This window comes from Equus quagga, chromosome 5 (genome assembly GCF_021613505.1).
Source record: "Equus quagga isolate Etosha38 chromosome 5, UCLA_HA_Equagga_1.0, whole genome shotgun sequence".
Classification (NCBI taxonomy): Eukaryota; Metazoa; Chordata; class Mammalia; order Perissodactyla; family Equidae; genus Equus; species Equus quagga.
Genome location: NC_060271.1, coordinates 117934809 through 117954810, shown reverse-complemented (window position 1 = coordinate 117954810; position 20002 = coordinate 117934809). Strand labels below are relative to the sequence as shown.

Genomic DNA, 20002 nt, shown 5'->3' with positions numbered 1-20002 from the left:
GTGCAAATCACCATCGAGTGCTATTTTGATTGTAGGAAATGTTTATTCAGCAGAAATAAATCGTTAGAAGCAAGAAAGAGAGGCAGGGGAAAAAATCCAAACCCAGGAGCTTACTACTCAGGCAGCTTTGGCCAACTAGAAGCATCATTCCTTTTAAAAACAGGTTTACTCAAAGGAGGAACTCAGGGTCACAGACCGAAGAGTTTGACTCATATGCAGGCTATAAATAAGTCTACAAACATTTATTGGTATGGAAAAAATTTGTATAATGTTAAGGAAAAAAAGGAATCAAAATTAGACATATAGTATGATCTTAATTTTGTAACTATTGTTTGTTGAAACTGCATTAAATGTTAAAGGTGACTATCTTTGGGGTTGGGGTATGAATGACTATTATTTTCTTCATTATAGTTTTAAAATTTCCTACCAAAGGCATGTGTTATTTTTGTGTTCAGGAAAAATACTCAACTTAGAAAATTCTAAAAAATATCTTAAGTTTGACTCATTGGTCAGTGGGTGCCAAGATTTACTCTAGTGAGGGGGACTGGCTCTTATTTTCCTTAATTCGTGATAGTTGTTAACTGCTTCCATCTAGGTCCTCCTATTTCATCTAGGCTTCTGGTAACAAGATTTCTGAAATGTGAAACCTTTACACCAATAAATAAAGAAAACTCTTCTTGGCAAAAGACTGCATTAATGCTGCAAGCTTTATTGAAATTGCCAAAAACAAATGAAACTCCACTTTAAATAGAACTTGACTTGAACTACGTGAACAGCACCAAATCATTCAGATCCCTCAGGAAGCTTAACCACATTTCACCCAGCCAGCTTACCCTAAATAATGACTCAGGTCAGGCAGGTAAGGAAGAAAGCAGATTTCATAACCTCACGGTTAAGATGGGCAGGAGAGTTTTGACTCTTATAAACAAAGTTTATCCTTTGGTTCTTATATGTCATCCCATCATTCAACACCGTAACAGACAGCTAGTTTTATTAATCCTTGATGTTAATCTGACACCTACAGTCACCTAGAAGGAGTTCTTAAACAAGAACCACTGCTTCAGAAAACTGCAATCCTTAGGCAATTTGTTAAACTCTCATAACTGATTTTACTATCAAAACTCCAAGTTTGCCAGGCCGGCCCAGTGGCGTAGCAGTTAAGTTCACATGCTCTGCTTCAGCAGCCCAGGATTCGCAGGTTCGGATCCTGGGCGCAGACCTAACACTGCTTGTCAAGCCACACTGTAGCAGCATCCCACATAAAACGGAGGAAGATTGGCACAGGTATTAGCTCAGCGCCCAATCTTCCTCAAGCAGAAAGAGGAAGATTGGCAACAGATACTAGCTCAGGGGAAATCTTCCTCACAAAACAAAAAACAAAAAATCAAACTGTAAGTTTTGATAAGATTACTGCCAAATTGGTGGATTTATTTCTTTCCCATTCAGGACTGGATTCATAAACGTAGTTAGTAGAAACAAACTGCAGCAAGTTAAATTAGGTACCTTTGAATTGGGTGAGTTAATTCGAACAACTGCCACATCCCCTTTGACTCCATAGTTAATATGGGTTCTGGCTAAAAAGAGAAGGAAAATTTATTTGTAAACATGTTTATTGCTAAATAAATCTAAAAAGCAACATAAGCACGTCAATGAGAAATTAAACTTACTCAGCAAAGCAGAGGACCCTGCAAAGTTGCGGCAAATATAACCTGTAAGAAAAAGGTATTTCAAAATTAATTATTTTACCAAACAGAATTTTTGTAGTACCTGTTATATATAACAAAGCTAGGATTACAAGAATAACAAAACAAAACTAGAACAATGTGTTCTAGGCCATTATTGTGATCACTACCATATCTTTTTTGTTTCAATTATCATGTCATATGATTACTTGGATACTAGACGTGGTAGGTAGAATAATGGCCCCTCAAAGATGTCCACATCCCCAGAAAACTGTGAACATGTTAGGTTATATGGCAAAGGGGAATTAAGGTTGCAAATTGAGTAAGGTTGCTAATTAGTTGACCTTAAAGGGGACAGTATCCTGGACTATCCAAGTGGGCCCAACGTAGTTACAGAGGGGAAGAGAGAGGCAAAGAGAACCAGAGAAACAGCAGCATGAGAACGACTGGACCCCATCTTGCAAGCTTTGAAGAAGTTAAGGAACACAGGCTGCCTCTAGCAGCTAGAAAAGGCAAGGAAACAGATTCTCCCTTAGAGCGTCCAGAATGAACACAGCCTGCCAACACCTTGGATTTTAGCCAGTGAGACTCACTTCTGACCTCCACAACTGTAAGATAATAAATTTGTACTGTTTCAGACACTAAGCTTGTGGAACTTTGTTATAGTAGCAATAGGAAATGACTACACTTAGAACTAAGAAATCTACAAAGCAATACATTATGTCAGTTCCTAATATGTATCTCAACCATGTTCTCTAGACCTGTCCTCTTGCATTTTTACGGAGAGATGGACTTTTAGTGTTATGAAAAGTAAAATCAAGGGGCACTGGTGGCTGTTATAAATCAAACAGTCTATGTCACACTTTGCTATTTTAAGAATTTATAAGTGAAAAAATCTGTGTTGCACTCAACAAGAACACTCCTACTCCATGGGTAACAAAGACCAGCTATTCTCCTCCCTCTTTCCTAATCACTTCACTAATTGAGGCTCTCCAGCACAATGATCAGATGATCTTTTGAGCACAAGTCATCACAAGAGAAGTCCCAACAGACTACAATCTGGACTCTGGATAGAAGGTAAGGAACATGGGGAAATTCTAGGCAAAAATTCCAAGTTCGTTCTGGGCATTACTCTACCTGCTTTCTAGCATTAAAGGCTCCTCTCTTCCCTGCGCTTAACCAACATCTGCTGTAGGCGGTAACCAAACTGTTCTGGAGGCCACCACAGGGTCAACATCCCTTAATTACAACTTCTAATCTTTCAAAACACTCTGCTCTTTCTGCCTCTGTCTTTCGTATTCATGGTTCATCTCAAACCACATCTCCTGTGCACCTCTTTAACTCCTTACTCCTTCTCCCTACCCACATCTTCCAAATCTTGTCCAATTATCTTAGGAACATGTTTTCTCTCTCTTTGGCTCCAAAAATAAAAACAAATCATTCCTTAATAATTGATAACTGTAATAGCAGAACACATGAAACACTTGTACCAAGCAAAAGGCATAAGTTTTAAAGTAATATCAAAGATGATAAAGAACTAGTGCTTTAATACCATCCAGTGGCTCCTTCTCTAGTTATACTAGCTTTCCTCAAGTATAAATTCTTTAATTCTTAATTAATAGTATTAAAACTTTTTTATTTCTAATTGTCCTTGAAATATACTGCATTGGGCAATATTAGGGGCTAAATGGTCTTGGAATCCACAGATGTAATTTAGGAGAGTGTGGAGTGCCTGTCTAACTTAGGAGTGCTATTATTAAAAAAAAAAGTTAAAATCCCTAGCAACTTCTCAGTGGCTAAACCTTTCCACCAGCCTGTGATCACCTGTCTCTCTCTGTGCCTACTCTCTTACTCTAAATCCCCTACCTTCATCAGGTTCAGAATTTGAAGGATGTCAACAAGAGTCTAAGATGTGCCTTAGCATGCAAGGATAATCAAGGGCCCTGGACAATAAAATCAAACCATTTCGCGGGTGACGTCAGCAACATGGCGGAGTGAGCAGCTTTTTTTGTCTCTCCCCCTTTGAACTACAACTAATTGGACATTCATCAGTTAACAAAGGATATCCACACAGCATCTCAGGACACCTGAGAGACCCGTGCTGCTATACATCAGAAGGTGGACAGACATTGCCCTGGGAGGAGGTGGAGATAAGTGAAAACTCCCTGATCCCCAGACAGTCTAGTACCTGCAAGTGACTTTCTTCCAGTGGACACGCTCATAGCATTGCCACGCACCAAGGGTGGGCATGTGCGCACATCGGCGGAGCGACAGTGGAAACAGGTCACTACAGCCCTACCTAAGCCCCCCACGATTGCCCCTAAGCCCAGTGGGAAAATCCATGGTCCCAGAGCAGCCGCAGGGAAAGCCTCTACTCAGCATTAGCAGAGAAGCCTCACCCAGCATTCAGAATGCTGGGATGCCCCGGGGCAGGAGGATCGTGGGCGGTGCAGCAACCCACCAGTTGCCTCTGACTCACGGTCTCCTGCTGTGGCCCAGAGGGAGCAAGGGAGACCAAGTGAGTTCATGTGAGTGGGCGGTGGCAGGTTGGAGTCCCAGCAAGCCCACTCCACGGGCCAGGGGGAAAATCCACGGTCCCATAGCAGCCACAGCAAAAGCCTCTGCACAGTGTTAGCGGAGAGGCCCCGCCTGGCAATCACAAGGCTGGAAGGCCCTGAGGCAAAAGTAGCATAGCTGGGTGAGCTAACTACAGACTGCAGTAGATACCCATAGCTCTGCTGTGGCCTATAGCAGACAAGTGAGATGTTGCAGGCCCTGACGGTGACAGAGCTGCAAACCTAGGTGAACCTGCTTCCAGCCGCTGTGAAAGTCCATAACACTGCTGCAGACCCTAAGGAGGGATGGTGTCTAGGTGGTCTGCGACAGTAGGCGCCAGCAACCTGAGGCCCCCTTGCAATTGTCCCCACAGCTGACGAGAGACTCCACAGAACCACTGTGACCACGAGGAGGGGCCCAGGTCTGGTCAGCAACAGTTGACAGGTATCCTGGTTGGTGCAGATTAAACAGCTGCCCACCCCCCCCCGACCCCCGCCCCAACTCCAGTAGAAGCAGTGGAAGCAGTAACTAAACTCTATCTCTACATGGAGGCACAAATCGACACCATCAAGCAGTATGAAAAAATATATTAAATCTCTAGAACAGAAGGAAAATGACAAGTACCCAGAAAACAATCCCAAAGACTCTGAAATCTATAAACTAAATGATGATGAATTCAAAACAGCCATCATTAAAAAACTCATGAATTAAAAGAGAATACAGATAGACAACTCAACGAGTTCAGGAGCTATGTCACAAAGGAGCTTGATAATATAAAGAAGAATCAATCAGAAATATTGGAGATGAAGAACCCAACAGAGGAGATCAAGAAAAATCTGGACTCTCTGAACAGTAGGGTCAATAATATGGAGGATAGAGTTAGCAATTTGGAGGATAGAAATATAGAGATACTGCAGATAGAGGAAGAGAGAGAACAAAGACTAAAAAGAAATGAAGAAACTCTCCGAGAAATATTTGACTCAATTAGGGAATGCAACATAAGGATTATAGGTATCCCAGAGGGAGAAGAGAAGGAAAAGGGGGCAGAAAGTCTGTTCAAAGAAATAATGGCTGAGAACTTCCCAAACCTGGGGATAGAGATGAAACTCCATGTGACAGAAGCTAATAGATCTCCAAACTTTATCAATGTAAAAAGACCAACCCCAAGGCATATAGTAGTGAAGCTTGCAAAAGTCAATGACAAAGAGAAAATACTAAGGGCAGCAAGGCAGAAGAAAATAACCTACAGAGGAACCCCCATAAGGCTGTCAGCAGATTTCTCAGCAGATACCTTACAGGCTAGAAGAGAGTGGAATGATATATTCAAAACTCTGAAGGACAAAAACTTGCAGCCAAGAATACTCTATCCAGTGAAAATATCCTTCAAATATGATGGAGAAATAAAAACTTTCCCAGATAAACAAAAGTTAAGGGAGTTCATTGCCATAAGACCTCCCCTGCAAGAAATGCTCAGGAAGACCCTCATACCTGAAAAATCAAAAAAAGGAAAGGGGTTACAAAACCCAGAGCAAAGGAGATAAACAGAAAGACAAAATCAGAAGGTTGCAGCTTTCCATCAGAACAGGTTAGCAAAAGTTAAGTATAACATTAAAGATAAAAGGAAGGGAAACACCAAGAATAAATATAATCTTGTCATTTTAACCACAAACTCACAACACAAGAAGGAAGAAAAAAAAATCTGACAATAACAACTTAGAAGGGGAAGAGGAAAGGGATGGAACATCTTAATCTAAGGAAATAAGAGGCTATCATAAAACAGACTATCTCATCTATGAGATGTTTTATACAAACCACTTGGTAACCACTAAACAAATAACAAGAACAAAGACACAAATTACAAATAAGAAGAAAGCTGATATAGAAAAGTACCTACCTGAAATAGTAGTCCAAAAATCATGGGACGAGAAACACAGGAAATGCAAGAGAACGAGGAAACAAGCAATAGAATGGCAGCAGTAGGCCCCCACATTTCAATAATCACTCTAAATGTAAATGGATTGAACTCTCCAATCAAAAGACATAGAGTGGCAGGATGGATTAAAGAACAAGATCCAACAATATGCTGCCTCCAGGAATCACACCTCAGCCCCAAAGACAACACAGGCTCAGAGTGAAGGGATGGAAGACGATACTCCAAGCTAATGATGAACATAAGAAAGCAGGTGTCGGGGCTGGCCCCGTGGCCGAGTGGTTAAGTTCGCGCGCTCCGCTGCAGGCGGCCCAGTGTTTCATTGGTTCGAATCCTGGTCGCGGACATGGCACTGCTCATCAAACCACGCTGAGGCAGCGTCCCACATGCCACAACTAGAAGGACCCACAACGAAGACTACACAACTATGTACTGGGGGGCTTTGGGGAGAAAAAGGAAAAAAAATAAAATCTTTAATAAAAAAAAAAAAAGAAAAGAAAGCAGGTGTCGCCATACTTCTATCAGACAAAGTAGACTTCAAAGCAAAATAGATAAAGAAAGACAAAGAGGGGCAGTATATAACGATAAAAGGGACACTCCACTAAGACGACATAACACATAAATATACATGCACCCAACACAGGAGCACCAAAATTTGTAAAGCAACTATTAACAAAACTAAAAGGAGACATCAACAACAATACAATAACAGTAGGGGACCTCAACACTCCATTACCACCAATGGATAGATCATCCAGACAGAAAGTCAACAAGGAAATTATAGAATTAAATGAAAAATTAGACCAAATGGACTTAATAGATATATATAGAACTCTCCATCCAAAAACAGCAGGTTACACATTCTTCTCAAGTGCACATGGAACATTCTCAAGGATAGACCATATCTTGGGAAACAAAGCAAGCATCAATAAATTCAAGAGGGTTGAAGTAATATCAAGCATCTTTTCTGATCATAATGCTATGAAACTAGAAACCAACTACAAGAATAAAGATGGGAAAGGGGCACAAATGTGGAAACTAAACAACATGCTACTGAACAAACAACGGATTACTGAAGAAATTAAAGAAGAAATCAAATATTATCTGGAGACAAATGAAAACGAAAACATGCCATACCAACTCATTTGGGACGCAGCAAAAGCAGTCCTAAGAGAGAAATTCATTGCAATACAGGCTCACCTCAAAAAATAAGAAAAATCTCAGATAAGCAACCTCAAAAGACACCTAACAGAATTAGAAAAAGAAGACCAAACAAAGCCCAAAGTCAGTAGAAGGAGGGAAATAATAAAAGTTAGAGCAGAAATAAATGATATTGAAACAAAAAAGACAATAGAAAGGATCAATGAAACAAAGAGTTGCTTCTTTGAAAAAATAAACAAAATTGACAGACCCTTAGCCAGACTCACTAAGGAAAAAAGAGAGAAGACTCAAATAAATAAAATTAGAAATGAGAGAGGAGAAATCACAATGGATACCACAGAAATACAAAGTATCATAAGACAATACTATGAAAAACTATACGCCAACAAATTGGACAACCAAGAAGAAATGGATAAATTCTTAGACTCTTACAACCTTCCAAAACTGAAGCAGGAAGAAATAGAGAATCTGAATAGACCAATCACAAGTAAAGAAATAGAAACAGTAAGCAAAAACCTCTCCAAAAATAAAAGTCCAGGACCAGATGGCTTCTCTGGAGAATTCTACCAAACATTCAAAAAAGATTTAATACCGGGGCTGGCCCCGTGGCCGAGTGGTTAAGTTCGCGCGCTCTGCTGCAGGCGGCCCAGTGTTTCATTGGTTCGAATCCTGGGCGCGGACATGGCACTGCTCATCAGACCACGCTGAGGCAGCGTCCCACATGCCACAACTAGAAGGACCCACAACGAAGAATATACAACTATGTACCGGGGGGCTTTGGAGAGAAAAAGGAAATAATAAAATCTTTAAAAAAAAAAAAAAAAGATTTAATACCTATCCTTCTCAAACTATTCCAGAAAATTGAGGAAGATGGAGCGCGCCCTAACACATTCTATGAAGCCAACATTACCCTGATCCCAAAACCTGACAAAGACAACACAAAGAAGGAAAACTACAGGCCAATATCACTGATGAACATAGATGCAAAACTCCTCAACAAAATTTTGGCAAACCGAATACAGCAATACATTAAAAAGATTATGCACCATGATCAAGTGGGATTTATACCAGGGACACAGGGATGGTTCAACATCCACAAGTCAATCAACGTGATACACTACATTAACAAACTGAGAAACAAAAACCACATGATCATCTCAATAGATGCAGAGAAAGCATTTGACAAGATCCAACATCCATTTATGATAAAAAGTCTCAATAAAATGGGTATAGAAGGAAAGTACCTCAATATAATAAAGGCCATATATGACAAACCCACAGCCAACATCATACTCAATGGGCAAAAACTGAAAGTCATCCCTCTGAGAACAGGAACAAGACAAGGGTGTTCACTCTCATCACTCTTATTCAACATACTACTGGAGGTTTTGGCCAGAGCAATTAGGCAGAAAAAAGAAATAAAAGGAATCCAAATAGGCAATGAAGAAGTGAAACTCTTGCTGTTTGCAGACGACATGATCTTATATATAGAAAACCCCAAAGAATCCATAGGAAAACCATTAGAAATAATCAACAGCTACAGTAAAGTTGCAGGGTATAAAATCAACATACATATATCAGCAGCATTTCTAGACTTTAACAACAAACTAACAGAAAAAGAACTCAAGAACTCAATCCCATTCATAATCGCAATAAAAAGAATAAAATACCTTGGGGTAAATTTAACCAAGGAAGTGAAAGACCTATACGACGAAAACTACAAGACTTTCCTGAAAGAAACTGATGATGACATAAAGAGATGGAAAGACATTCCATGCACATGGATTGGAAAAATGAACATAGTTAAAATGTCCGTACTACCTAAAGCAGTCTACAGACTCAACGCCATCCCAAACAGAATCCCAATGACATTCTTTACAGAAATAGAACAAAGAATCCTAAAATTCATATGGGGCAAGGAAAGACCCTGAATTGCTAAAGCAATCCTGAGAAAAAAGAACAAAGCTGCAGGCATCACAATCCCTGACTTCAAAGCATACTACAAAGCTACACTAATCAAAACAGCATGGTACTAGTACAAAAACAGGTGCACAGATCAATGGAACAGAATTAAAAGCCCAGAAATAAAACCACACATCTATGGACAGCTAATCTTCGACAAAGGAGCTGAGGGCCTACAATGGAGAAAAGAAAGTCTCTTCAACAAATGGTGCTGGGAAAACTAGAAAGCCACATGTAAAAGAATGAAAATTGACCATTCTTTTTCACCATTCACAAAAATAAACTCAAAATGGATGAAAGACCTAAAGATTAGACCTGAAACAATAAGTCTTCTAGAAGAGAATATAGGCAGTACACACTTTGACATCAGTATCAAAAAGATCTTTTTGGACACCATAACCCCTCAGATGAGGGAAACAGGAGAAAGAATAAACAAATGGGACTTCATCAGACTAAAGAGCTTCTTCAAGGCAAGGGAAAACAGGATTGAAACAAAAAAACAACCCACTAAATTGGGAAAAAATATTTACCAGTTATTTATCTGACAAAGGGTTAATCTCCATAATATATAAAGAACTCACACAGCTCAACAACAAAAAATCAAATAACCCGATCAAAAAATGGGCAGGGGACATGAACAGACATTTCTCCAAAGAAGATATACGGATGGCCAAGAGACACATGAAAAGATGTTCATCACTGTGCATCAGGGAAACGCAAATCAAAACTACACTAAGATATCACCTTACGTCTGTTAGAATGGCAAAAATAACCAAAACAAAAAGTGACAAATGTTGGAGAGGTTGTGGAGAAAAAGGAACTCTCATACACTGTTGGTGGGAATGCAAACTGGTGCAGCCACTATAGAAAACAGTACGGAGATTTCTCAAAAAATTAAAAATAGAAATACCATATGACCCAGCCATTCCACTACTGGGTAGCTATCCAAAGAACTTGAAATCAGCAATTCCGAAAGTCCCATGCACCCCTATGTTCATCGCAGCATTATTTACAATAGCCAAGACGTGGAAGCAACCTAAGTGCCCAGCAACTGATGATTGGATAAAGAAGATATGGTGTATATATACAATGGAATACTACTCAGCCATAAAAAAGGATAAAATTGTCCCATTCACAACAACATGGATGGACCTTGAGGGTATTATGTTAAGTGAAATAAGCCAGATAAAGAAAGATGAACTCTGTACGACTCCACTCATAGGTGGAAGTTAAACATATAGACAAAGAGAATTGATTGGTGATTACCAGGGGAAAGGGGGGGTGGGGTGAGGGCACAAAGGGTGAAGTGGTGCACCTACAACATGACTAACAATAATGTACAAGTGAAATTTCACAAGGTTGTAAACTATCATAATCTTAATAAAAAATTTAAAAAAAAATCAAACCATTTCGGTCATTTTTTTTTTTTTTTGAGGAAGATTAGCCCTGAGCTAACATCAGCCAATCCTGCTCTTTTTGTTGAGGAAGACTGGCCCTGAGCTAACATTCTTGCCCATCTTCCTCTACTTTATACGTGGGACGCCTACCACAGCATGGCTTTCGCCAAGCAGTGCATTATCTGCACCCGGGATCTGAAGGGGCGAACCCCGGGCTGCCGAGAAGCAGAACGTGTAAACTTAACTGCTGCGCCACTGGGCCGGCCCCCATTTCGGGCATTTTATGTCATGGTGGTAATCTAAACCCAATTTTAAACATCAACTCTACCAAAAATACTTTCTACATGATTTAGAAACAAACCTTAGAACCATACCTAGTCCCAAGTTGAGAATGGCCCATATTTGACCAGGAGGCAGAGACCCTTCGGGAGTGGGGAACTATTACACATGGCCAAAGCAGGACCAAGAGACTATCCAACATATCCAGCTGGACTGGGATTCCCATAGCAGTACTGAGAAGTGATTCCAGCAGAACTACGTTGGGCACTAAAAAGAGATGGGGAGGCTCAAATACACTCAGGAATTCCTGGGCGAAAGAGAACCTAGAACCACAGAATCAGAATTTCAGGGAGCTGAGCCTCAGAATCTGTATTTTTTTAAAAGGTAAGTAGAGAGCAAACTAATGGGCATGCGGGAACCACTGACTTAGAGAACCCACTGACGGTGGAGTGGCTTAGGAGAGGACCACCAACAGCAGCCAAGGCTCTTGCTTCCTCTCTCTCTCTCCTGCAGTTCTTTAAGGGAGGGGAAAAGAAGGCACAGAATGTAGCACCTTTATATTGGCAAAACAACATATTTTTAAGGCAAAGCAACACATTATTTAAAAAAAAAAAAAGAGAGAGAAAACTGTGTAGGTGGCACCAGAACCAGAGTGAGGTGATCTCTGGCTCTGTTTTCATGTTTTCTTTAAGCAATCCAACTCAGCCCTCTTAGTGCAGAGACAAAGGACCTGAGAGCCAAAAGACTTGGCTTCAACCATCAAGTTTATAGTTTACTGGCGGTAAGACCATGCATAAGTCTCTTGGTGCATTTCAGTATTCTTATAAAGACAGAAATAAAAGCGATGTAACGATTACAGGTGAAAGCACTTCTAAGTCAAACTGCCACACCAAAACAAAGATAGAAGCCAGCCACCTCCTCAATCCCCAGTGCTTCTACTTCACTAAGGATATACTCCCCTTCTTTGCTTTTCCATCATTTGAAATCTGTATCATTAGCATTTATCACTCTTCCTTCTCTCTATTTGTATCATGGTTCCAACCTTTTCCACAAAGTCTTATTTTGAGATTCCATCTACAACGATTTTTCCCTTCCCTGCCCCAACTTTGATCTTTATTATCTACTATTTTGTTCTCTACTCACTGCATCTGTAGCAGTTGTTTCCCCCAACTAAACTATAATCTCTTCAAACATCATCTCACAGTCATTCACTCAAGAAAAAATATTTATTGTGGCCTACTATAGGCCATGCACTGTTCTGGGCATGCGGAGTGAATGAAGACAAAAATCCCTCTCATTGTGGAGCTTATATTCGGTTGGCAGCAGGGGATACGATTATCCGGAAAAAATCAGTTCCTACTCAGTAGAGATAAATGAAGACGTGAAAATAGTCCTGGGAGAAAAAGAAATCTGCCTGTAAAGTAGAAATTCCAGTGGCAGGGGAACCAGGGAATAGTCAGTTCTAGCTAGAACAGGGTAAAGTGGGTTAGAGTGGAAATGGACTGACTGGGAATGCAGGGTGGGAGGGATGGGGTGGAAAGGGAGAAAAAAATCAAGAAACATAAACCTGTAAATAAGCATGTTGGACGGTAAGTGCCTAAGCAAAAAAGAAAATAGAGCAGGAGATGAGCCGTGAGCAAGGGTTGCAATTTTAAAGATCAAACATTTGAGATAACAAGTTGGTGCTCATTAGCTTAGAGTTCAAGCCATTTTAAACTCTTACCCATTTACCTACCTTACCACTCGCCCCCCCATATAGACAAACAGAAAACCTCCTCTAACTCAATAGAGACAAAAAACAAAGATGAAATCAGTAAACGGACACACACATCTGGAAAAGAATTCCAAACCACAGACAACGAAATCAAGTTGGAGTACACGGTGGCTTTCCTTTTGGAATCTAGCCTTACCTTCTACCTAGTTAGGACAGCTTACTTTAAGCAGCTGGGTGAACTTTAGCCTATATCTCCTGTGCCAGCAAGAGACAGAAACCTTTGTCCTACTTTATAAAACATTTTAATAATTTAACTCAAGAAGATACCTATAAAACCTAAGACCACAGGGATGGAGAGAGTTGGATTATGCTGACACAAATTTCAAACAAGAAAATGTTAATTTTGGTTGTAACAATCAACAACTTTTCTCAATATTCCCCATTTCACAAATGAGAAAATAGACACAGAAATTAATTGCCCACGGTCACCAGAGGGTAAAAGGCAGAGCCAGATTCAAACCCAGAAGTAGGACTCCAAATTTAATGCTTTTACTTGCTCTGTCATGCTATTTCTCATGTCAAAGAAAATCCATAGTCTCAATCATTCCTTTTACAGATGAGGAAATAAAGCTCAGTTAGATTAAGGTATTTCTCCAAAGTCACATAGCTAATTAGTGACTAGAAACCACATGTCCTGACTACAGGTCAATGTTAGACCAGCTGCTAACCCATAAGAAGTACCTTAAAACCAATGCAGGGGCAAGTTAAAAAATACACATTTGATTTTTTAAAAAGCGTTAAACCAAAAATATGGAAAATAGAAAACAAAACAAAATTATAAGGTAATATGACCAAATGCTAACAAGAGGTATGTGTGAGTAGTAAGAGGATGTGTGATTCTTTTTTCTTAATCCCTTCCCCCAATCTTCACAACATTTCGATTTTTGTAATATGACTGGTACACACACACACACACACACACACACACACACACAGCAGTCCTGTGGAAACTAAAAACAGCCATCGAAATAAGAAAGCAGAAAAAGACTCAATCATCCAAAATTATTACCTTACAGTAAAGGGAGACTCCAGTTATCGATCTAAAGACAGCATACTACCCCCGTGGTCCAGGAGCAGAAGGCCATATTACAAATTAAATTTCTAATTAAATAACCAGTATTAAGTACAACATGCAATAAAAAGTTAGTCACATTTCACCTTACAGATTTGAGATGGGAAGAAAATGCTCGCTTTTCCACAATCACCCACTTTAACCCTTTCACTGCCAGTTCGAAGAGAAAAAGAATACAACTAATGCAAGCCAACCGGATATCGTCAGAAACAGGATTAGAAATAGTTCTTAAAATTACCTAACATCTTATTGTTTAAGATAGAGGTATTTGCATATTTTTAAAAATGTTTTTTTCTAGTAAGTTGCAGAAGCTTCCCTTGAAATTCAACATACTTTACATCTACGCTGGGTTATGGGAATCGCACGCGTTGAGCTCCCTACCGAAAAGCGGCAATAGGTATAAAGATGGTTCTGAGAGAAAGGAGCAGGGAGCGGCAGTAATTTGCAAGGCTGCTTAGTTTCATCCAAGAAACTTCTAAGCTAGCTTTTGTTACGGGCAAGGTGCTGGGAGCCACAAACATGTGACCGACTGGACTGCCCCAGTCCTCCTTGAACTCCCGATCTAGTGGGGACAGTTCCAAGACCATCAATCAAGAAAATACGAGGGACGTGAGCCCAGGAAGTGCGACCGGGAGACCCGCGGAAAAAGCCACACGGGTTGGACCGGACTCAGAAACGTTACGGGTTTTGGAGCTTAAATCGCTGCAGGACTCGGAGTCGTGAGAGAGGAAGTGTCAGTGCCCGTGCAAGGACAGAGGAGACCGGGCCCCAGGGCAGCATCCCTCCCCCCATCCCGGCAGGAGACGCGGTTCCGCGGCTGCCCTCGTCTCCGCTGGAGCTGCACCCGGGGCTCCAGGGCGGCCTCAGCAACGCCTCACCTGGGCAGCGGAGCGTCTTGGACGCAGGGAAGCGCCTGAAGCTGCCAATAGCTCGCGAAGCCATCTTAAACTGAACGGGACGAAACTGGACAGCGCTTCGAATGGGCGTGGCCGATCGGAGGACTTTTCTTCCCGCAGCCCGGCCCTGACCAGGCGCCCGCCGTACTGCCTGACTAAAACCCTGACGCCAAGTTGTCGCCGGTCCCTTAACTCCTCCCTTCGCTTCCGCTAATAGGGCGGAAAGGACCCACTCCGCGGGCAGCTGGCCCATCCAGGAGCGGTTTTCCAGTCAGGCGGCCAGTGGGCAACCCGCGGAGTCCGCGGGCGGGCGTCAGGGGTCCTTTCGAGGCAGGACCCGCTCCTTGTTTCTGCTGACTTCTGTCACTTGGGTCCGCAGCGGGAGCCTGAGCAGACACTAAGGTGAGATGGTGCGTGCGCTCGGCTTTCGGCCTGGCCCTTACCCTCGGCGACATGCGCACTTCCTTTCCCACCGCCTGCGCTGGTGCCCGCGGCCGCCTGCCCTGCTTAGAGCAGTCGAGGTGGAGGGAGCGAAGGAAGCTCCTCGGACGAGGTCCACAACAGCAGTGCAATCAGGGCAGTCATTGAACTAGCTTTTGTCGCCTCAAGTTAACGAGCTGTTTGCTTGTGTGTGTGTTGGGGGGGGGGGGGCATAAAGCGCTGGGCCGTGTTGCAGTAACACACTGGCTTGCCTATAGCCAGGTCAGCGGCTATAGAGATTCAGAACGGACCCACGGCTTTACCCCATTCCTGCTGCTAAGGGTGGGACTCGGTCATGTGACTTTCGGGGCTCGAGTGTGGGAGGAGCTGAGACTTCATCCTGCTTGCAGATCCGGTGTTCCAGAGGATTTTCTAAGCCAGGAGGGACCTGGCGATCACCTGGTCATTCATCCCCTTCACTTTATCGGTGAGGAAAGTGAAGCCCATGAATCAGAGTGAGAGATTTTTCCCTTGGCCACAGGTGGTAGAAATAGGACTAGAGCCTACGTCTACTAACTTACAGTCAAGAGCTCTGCTTTGCTTGATGGCTGTTTTTGTGCTGGAAAGATGGACTGGAGGTGTTTGGTTTCAAAAGGAAGTAGCGTTGAGCGCTCCCTAAACACTTTCACGCCATCTCGATAATCCTCAACGATCCCAAAATTATTATTTGCATTTTCTAGATGAAATTTGAGAGGCTCAGAGAGTTCATGTAAGTTTTCTGGTAGGTGGCAGAGCCAGGATTCAGATAGAAATCTGTCTGCTTACCACATTGGCTCTTACATACAGGGAGACTAAGTGCATTTATCCCACCACTCACTAGTATTAATAGCAAACACATGTATGACCCTTACTTTGTATCAGGCATGTTCTAAGTGCTTACATATATTAATGTAGTTATTCCTCACAACAACCTTATGAGGTAGGTACTCGAATTATATATATCTAACAAATTCACCTTACAGGTGAATTATCTATATCTTACTCCTAAAACAAAGACAGGTTAAGTAACTTCTTTAAGGTCACACAGCTAGGGTGGAGCCATGATTTGGATTTAAACAGTCAGGCTTTAGAGTCAGCTTTTACCCATTACGTTGTGTCTTAATGATAATGTAATAATGAGCTGGAAGAGCCACTCCATTCTGCTTTCATTGCTTGCCTAACCCCTTCTCCTTTCCTTTGTTCCCAGATGCCTGCAACTTCATGCATCTTCCCATAGTTCCACACCCTACTCAAGCCTTCCCTACCCTAGAATTTCCTTACTCTTAAATACTTGAGTCAGAATGTCTATTTCCTAAAGCTTAGAGAAAATGACAGTAAAGGTCAACCCTCCCAGAGTTGATTGCTTAGTCCCTCTTTCTTTTGAAATCTCTCTCTACTTTTTATTAGTTGTTGAAGGAATATATATTCTGTGTAATTTTTTTCAGAAACTATGAAAAGTCTAAAGAAAATAAATACACCTATAATTCCACCACCCAGAGATAACTACTGTTAACATTTGCTGTGTATTTTTCTGGACATTTTTTATGCATTTGTATATTTTTGTATATCTATATAAAACCATTTAGGTCAATTTTAAAGAAAACTAGAATTATACTGTAGATAAAAAATGAAATGCTCTTATAAAAAATAATTTAAGAAGACAAAAGAGTACAAAATGAAAATCTCTCATTATCCCTTCCACATATAGTCTCATAGCTTTATGGACTTTCTTTTCTTTCTGTCATAAAATGGAGTCTTACTGTATATATTGTTCTGCGACTTGCTTTTTCATTTAATATATATTGTAGACATCTTTCCATGTCAGTATATGCATGTGTATCATTGTTTCTTTTTTTCCCCCCAAACTGCTGAACAGTATTTCATGGTATGTTTGTACTATAATTTATTTAACTATTTCCTATTGATTTAGGTTAGTTCCAGTTTTCCACAAATGTAAGCAATGCTACAGTGGACATCTTGAGTATTTCTCTGGGCTAGAGATCTATGTATGCTACACACACATCTTGAATATTTCTACAGGTTGAAGACCAATAAGAGGAATTATTGGGCTCATAAATTCATAGTGCAGATTTTTTTTTTTTTGTAAATGTGGTGAATTAAATTTATTGGAGTATAGTTGACATACAATATTATATTATTTTCAGGTGTACAACATAGTGACTCAACATTTATTTGCATTACAAAATGATCACCCTCATAAAACTAGTAATCATCTGTCATCATACAAAGTTATTACAGTATTGTTGACTGTACTCCCTATGCTGTACATTACGTCCTCGTGATGTTTATTTTATGACCGGAAGTTTGTACCTCTTAATCTCCTTCACCTCTTCCACCCATCCCCCATCCCCCTCCATTGTAGCAACCACTGATTTGTTCTTTGTATTATGAGTGTGTTTCTGTTTTGTTTTTTTAGATTCCACATATAAGTGAAATCATAAGGTATTGTTCTTTCTCTGTCTGGCTTATTTCGTTTAGCATAATCATAGTGCAGATTTTGATAGATAACTAAAAATTGCCTTCCAAAACGGCCTTAACAGTTTACACTTCTATCAACTGTATATGAAAGTGCCTGTTTAGTTAGATCCATTCTTGGTAGAATTATGTATTAGCTGTATTTTTAATTTTTGCCAATCTGATAACCCCAAAATGATGCCTTGTTTTAATTAAAAAAATTATTAGTGAGGTTCAACGTTTAAAATTTTGATTATTTGACATTTTAATTTCTTCTATGAATTGCTCATTTGCTCATTATGTATCAGGGGAGGGAGCCTTTCAGTTGCAAATAACAAAATTCAACTCAAATTGGTTTATTAAAGGGGATTTATTGACTGAGAGCTGAAAAGCACAGCTGGAGGATAGGGTTCAGATACGATTCAATCAGGGCTCTCCTTTATTTTTCTGAAATTCTCGGCTCTGTCCTCTTTTGGGGTCAGCTTTATCCTTATGGTAGGTTTTTTCATCTTTGCAAACTGCTGTTGCTGTGCCAAACCTCAGAAGGAAAAATTTGTTTCAGAATTCCAGGCAGAAGACTTAAATGTCAGACTGACTAGACCCTCCCTCAATCCATACCAGGGGTTGAGGCAATACCATGCATGATTGCTTTAGGTCTTGTTCCCTGAGCTAACGAATGGCAGAGAGAATGAGATTGTTCTGACCGGTTTAAACCCTGGAGGTGAGCTGGATTCAGTCCTGTGTAAACCACATATGGCAACTACATAACGAGGTGAAATGGATATTGGGATGGAAACCACAGATTCCATTATAGATGGTTTCTCTCTCTCCTAGAATTTGTAGTTCTTTATAGATTATGGGTATTAATCCTTTGTCTGTTTTACGTATTACATATATTTTCTCTGAATCGGTTGTTTGCCATTTAACTTTAGTATCTTTTGCTGTGTAGATATTATAAATGTTTATGTAATCAGGTCTATTAGGTCTTTTCCATTATGGCCTCTGGATTTTGTGCCATATGTTGGAAGCCTTTTCCTATCTGAGATTATAAAAATGTTTTCTGATATCTTCTAGTATGTTTACAGTTAAAAAATTGGGGGCTGGCCCAGTGGTAGAGCGGTTAAGTGCACACGTTCCACTTCGGCAGCCCAGGGTTCACCAGTTCAGATCCAGGGTGCAGACATGGCACCACTTGGCAGGCCGTGCTGTGGTAGGTGTCCCACATATAAAGTAAAGGAAGATGGGCATGGATGTTAGCTCAGGGCCGGTCTTCCTTGGCAAAAGAGGAGGATTGGCAGCAGATGTTAGCTCAGGGCTGATCTTCCTCAAAAAAAAAACATACAGGGGCTGGCCCCGTGGCCGAGTGGTTAAGTTCGTGCGCTCCGCTGCAGGCGGCCCAGTGTTTTGTTAGTTCGAATCCTGGGCACGGACATGGCACTGCTCATCAGACCATGCTGAGGCAGCCTCCCACATGCCACAACTAGAAGGATCCACAACGAAGAATATACAACTATGTACTGGGGGGCTTTGGGGAGAAAAAGGAAAAAATAAAAAAATCTTTAAAAAAAAAGTCAAAAAACCTTTAAAAAAAATGTACATATATATTTTTAGATTAATTCATCTGGAGTTTATTTGTACTTATGGTATGAGCAATGAACCTAAATTTTTTTCTGAATAGTTAGCCATAATTCATCTTTCTCTCACTTATTTGAAATGTTATCTTTATTATTACTAGTGTTATTTAGTATTAATAGTATTACTGCTGTTACTAAATTCTCATACATGAGTATGCTTCTGAAGTTACTTTCCTGTTCTGTTGACTAGTTTCTTTTATTTCTGTGCCAGAATTGCACTGCTTAATTTGTTGTTAGTGCCCTCTAGCAGATTCTGATTCCAGTTCTTAGCAACCCTGTGTACAGCAGAGCAGAACCCTTCCCGGTCTTTTTGCACCATCCTTTCAACTTCCGGTGCTATATTAGACAATGCTCTGCTGCCATTCACAGGGTTTTCATGGCCAGTTTTTTTGGAAATGGCTGGCCACATCCTTCCTAGTCTGTCTTACTCTGGAAGCTCTCCTGAAATCTGTCCACCATGGGTGACCCTGCTGGTATTTGAAATACTGATAACATAGCTTTCAGCATGACAGCAACATGCAGCTGCCACAGTAGGACAATGGATAGACGGTGGTGTGGTTTCCTGACTGGGAAAAGAACCTGGGCCAAGGTGGTGAGAGCAACGAGTCATAACCACTAGGCTCAGGGCTGGCTACTGCTTAATGATTGGTGCTTTATGGAAAGTTTTGATATCTATTAGAGCAAGCTCCCCCTCTTTCTTCATCAGTATTTTCTTGACTATTTTC

General features: G+C 40.9%; 2 protein-coding genes across 3 annotated transcripts in view; one reads left to right on the top strand and one right to left on the bottom strand.

Moving 5' to 3' along the window:
* HADHA (hydroxyacyl-CoA dehydrogenase trifunctional multienzyme complex subunit alpha) overlaps positions 1-14977 on the bottom strand; it is a 47067-nt gene extending 32090 nt beyond the window's left edge. The window contains exons 1-3 of the mRNA XM_046662528.1: positions 14692-14977; positions 1668-1709; positions 1504-1574 (exon numbers count right to left, since the gene is read on the bottom strand). Coding sequence (XP_046518484.1) covers positions 1504-1574; positions 1668-1709; positions 14692-14962 — 384 coding nt within the window. The 5' untranslated portion in view covers positions 14963-14977. The remainder of the gene's footprint in view (positions 1-1503; positions 1575-1667; positions 1710-14691) is intronic.
* HADHB (hydroxyacyl-CoA dehydrogenase trifunctional multienzyme complex subunit beta) overlaps positions 14974-20002 on the top strand; it is a 35877-nt gene continuing 30848 nt past the window's right edge. Inside the window, exon 1 of one of the 2 annotated variants that reach the window (XM_046662529.1) lies at positions 14974-15111. The gene's annotated coding sequence lies outside the window, so the exon portion shown is untranslated. Of the gene's footprint in view, positions 15112-15596; positions 15617-20002 lie in introns of those variants that run through there. The other variant, XM_046662531.1, reaches the window with a different exon arrangement.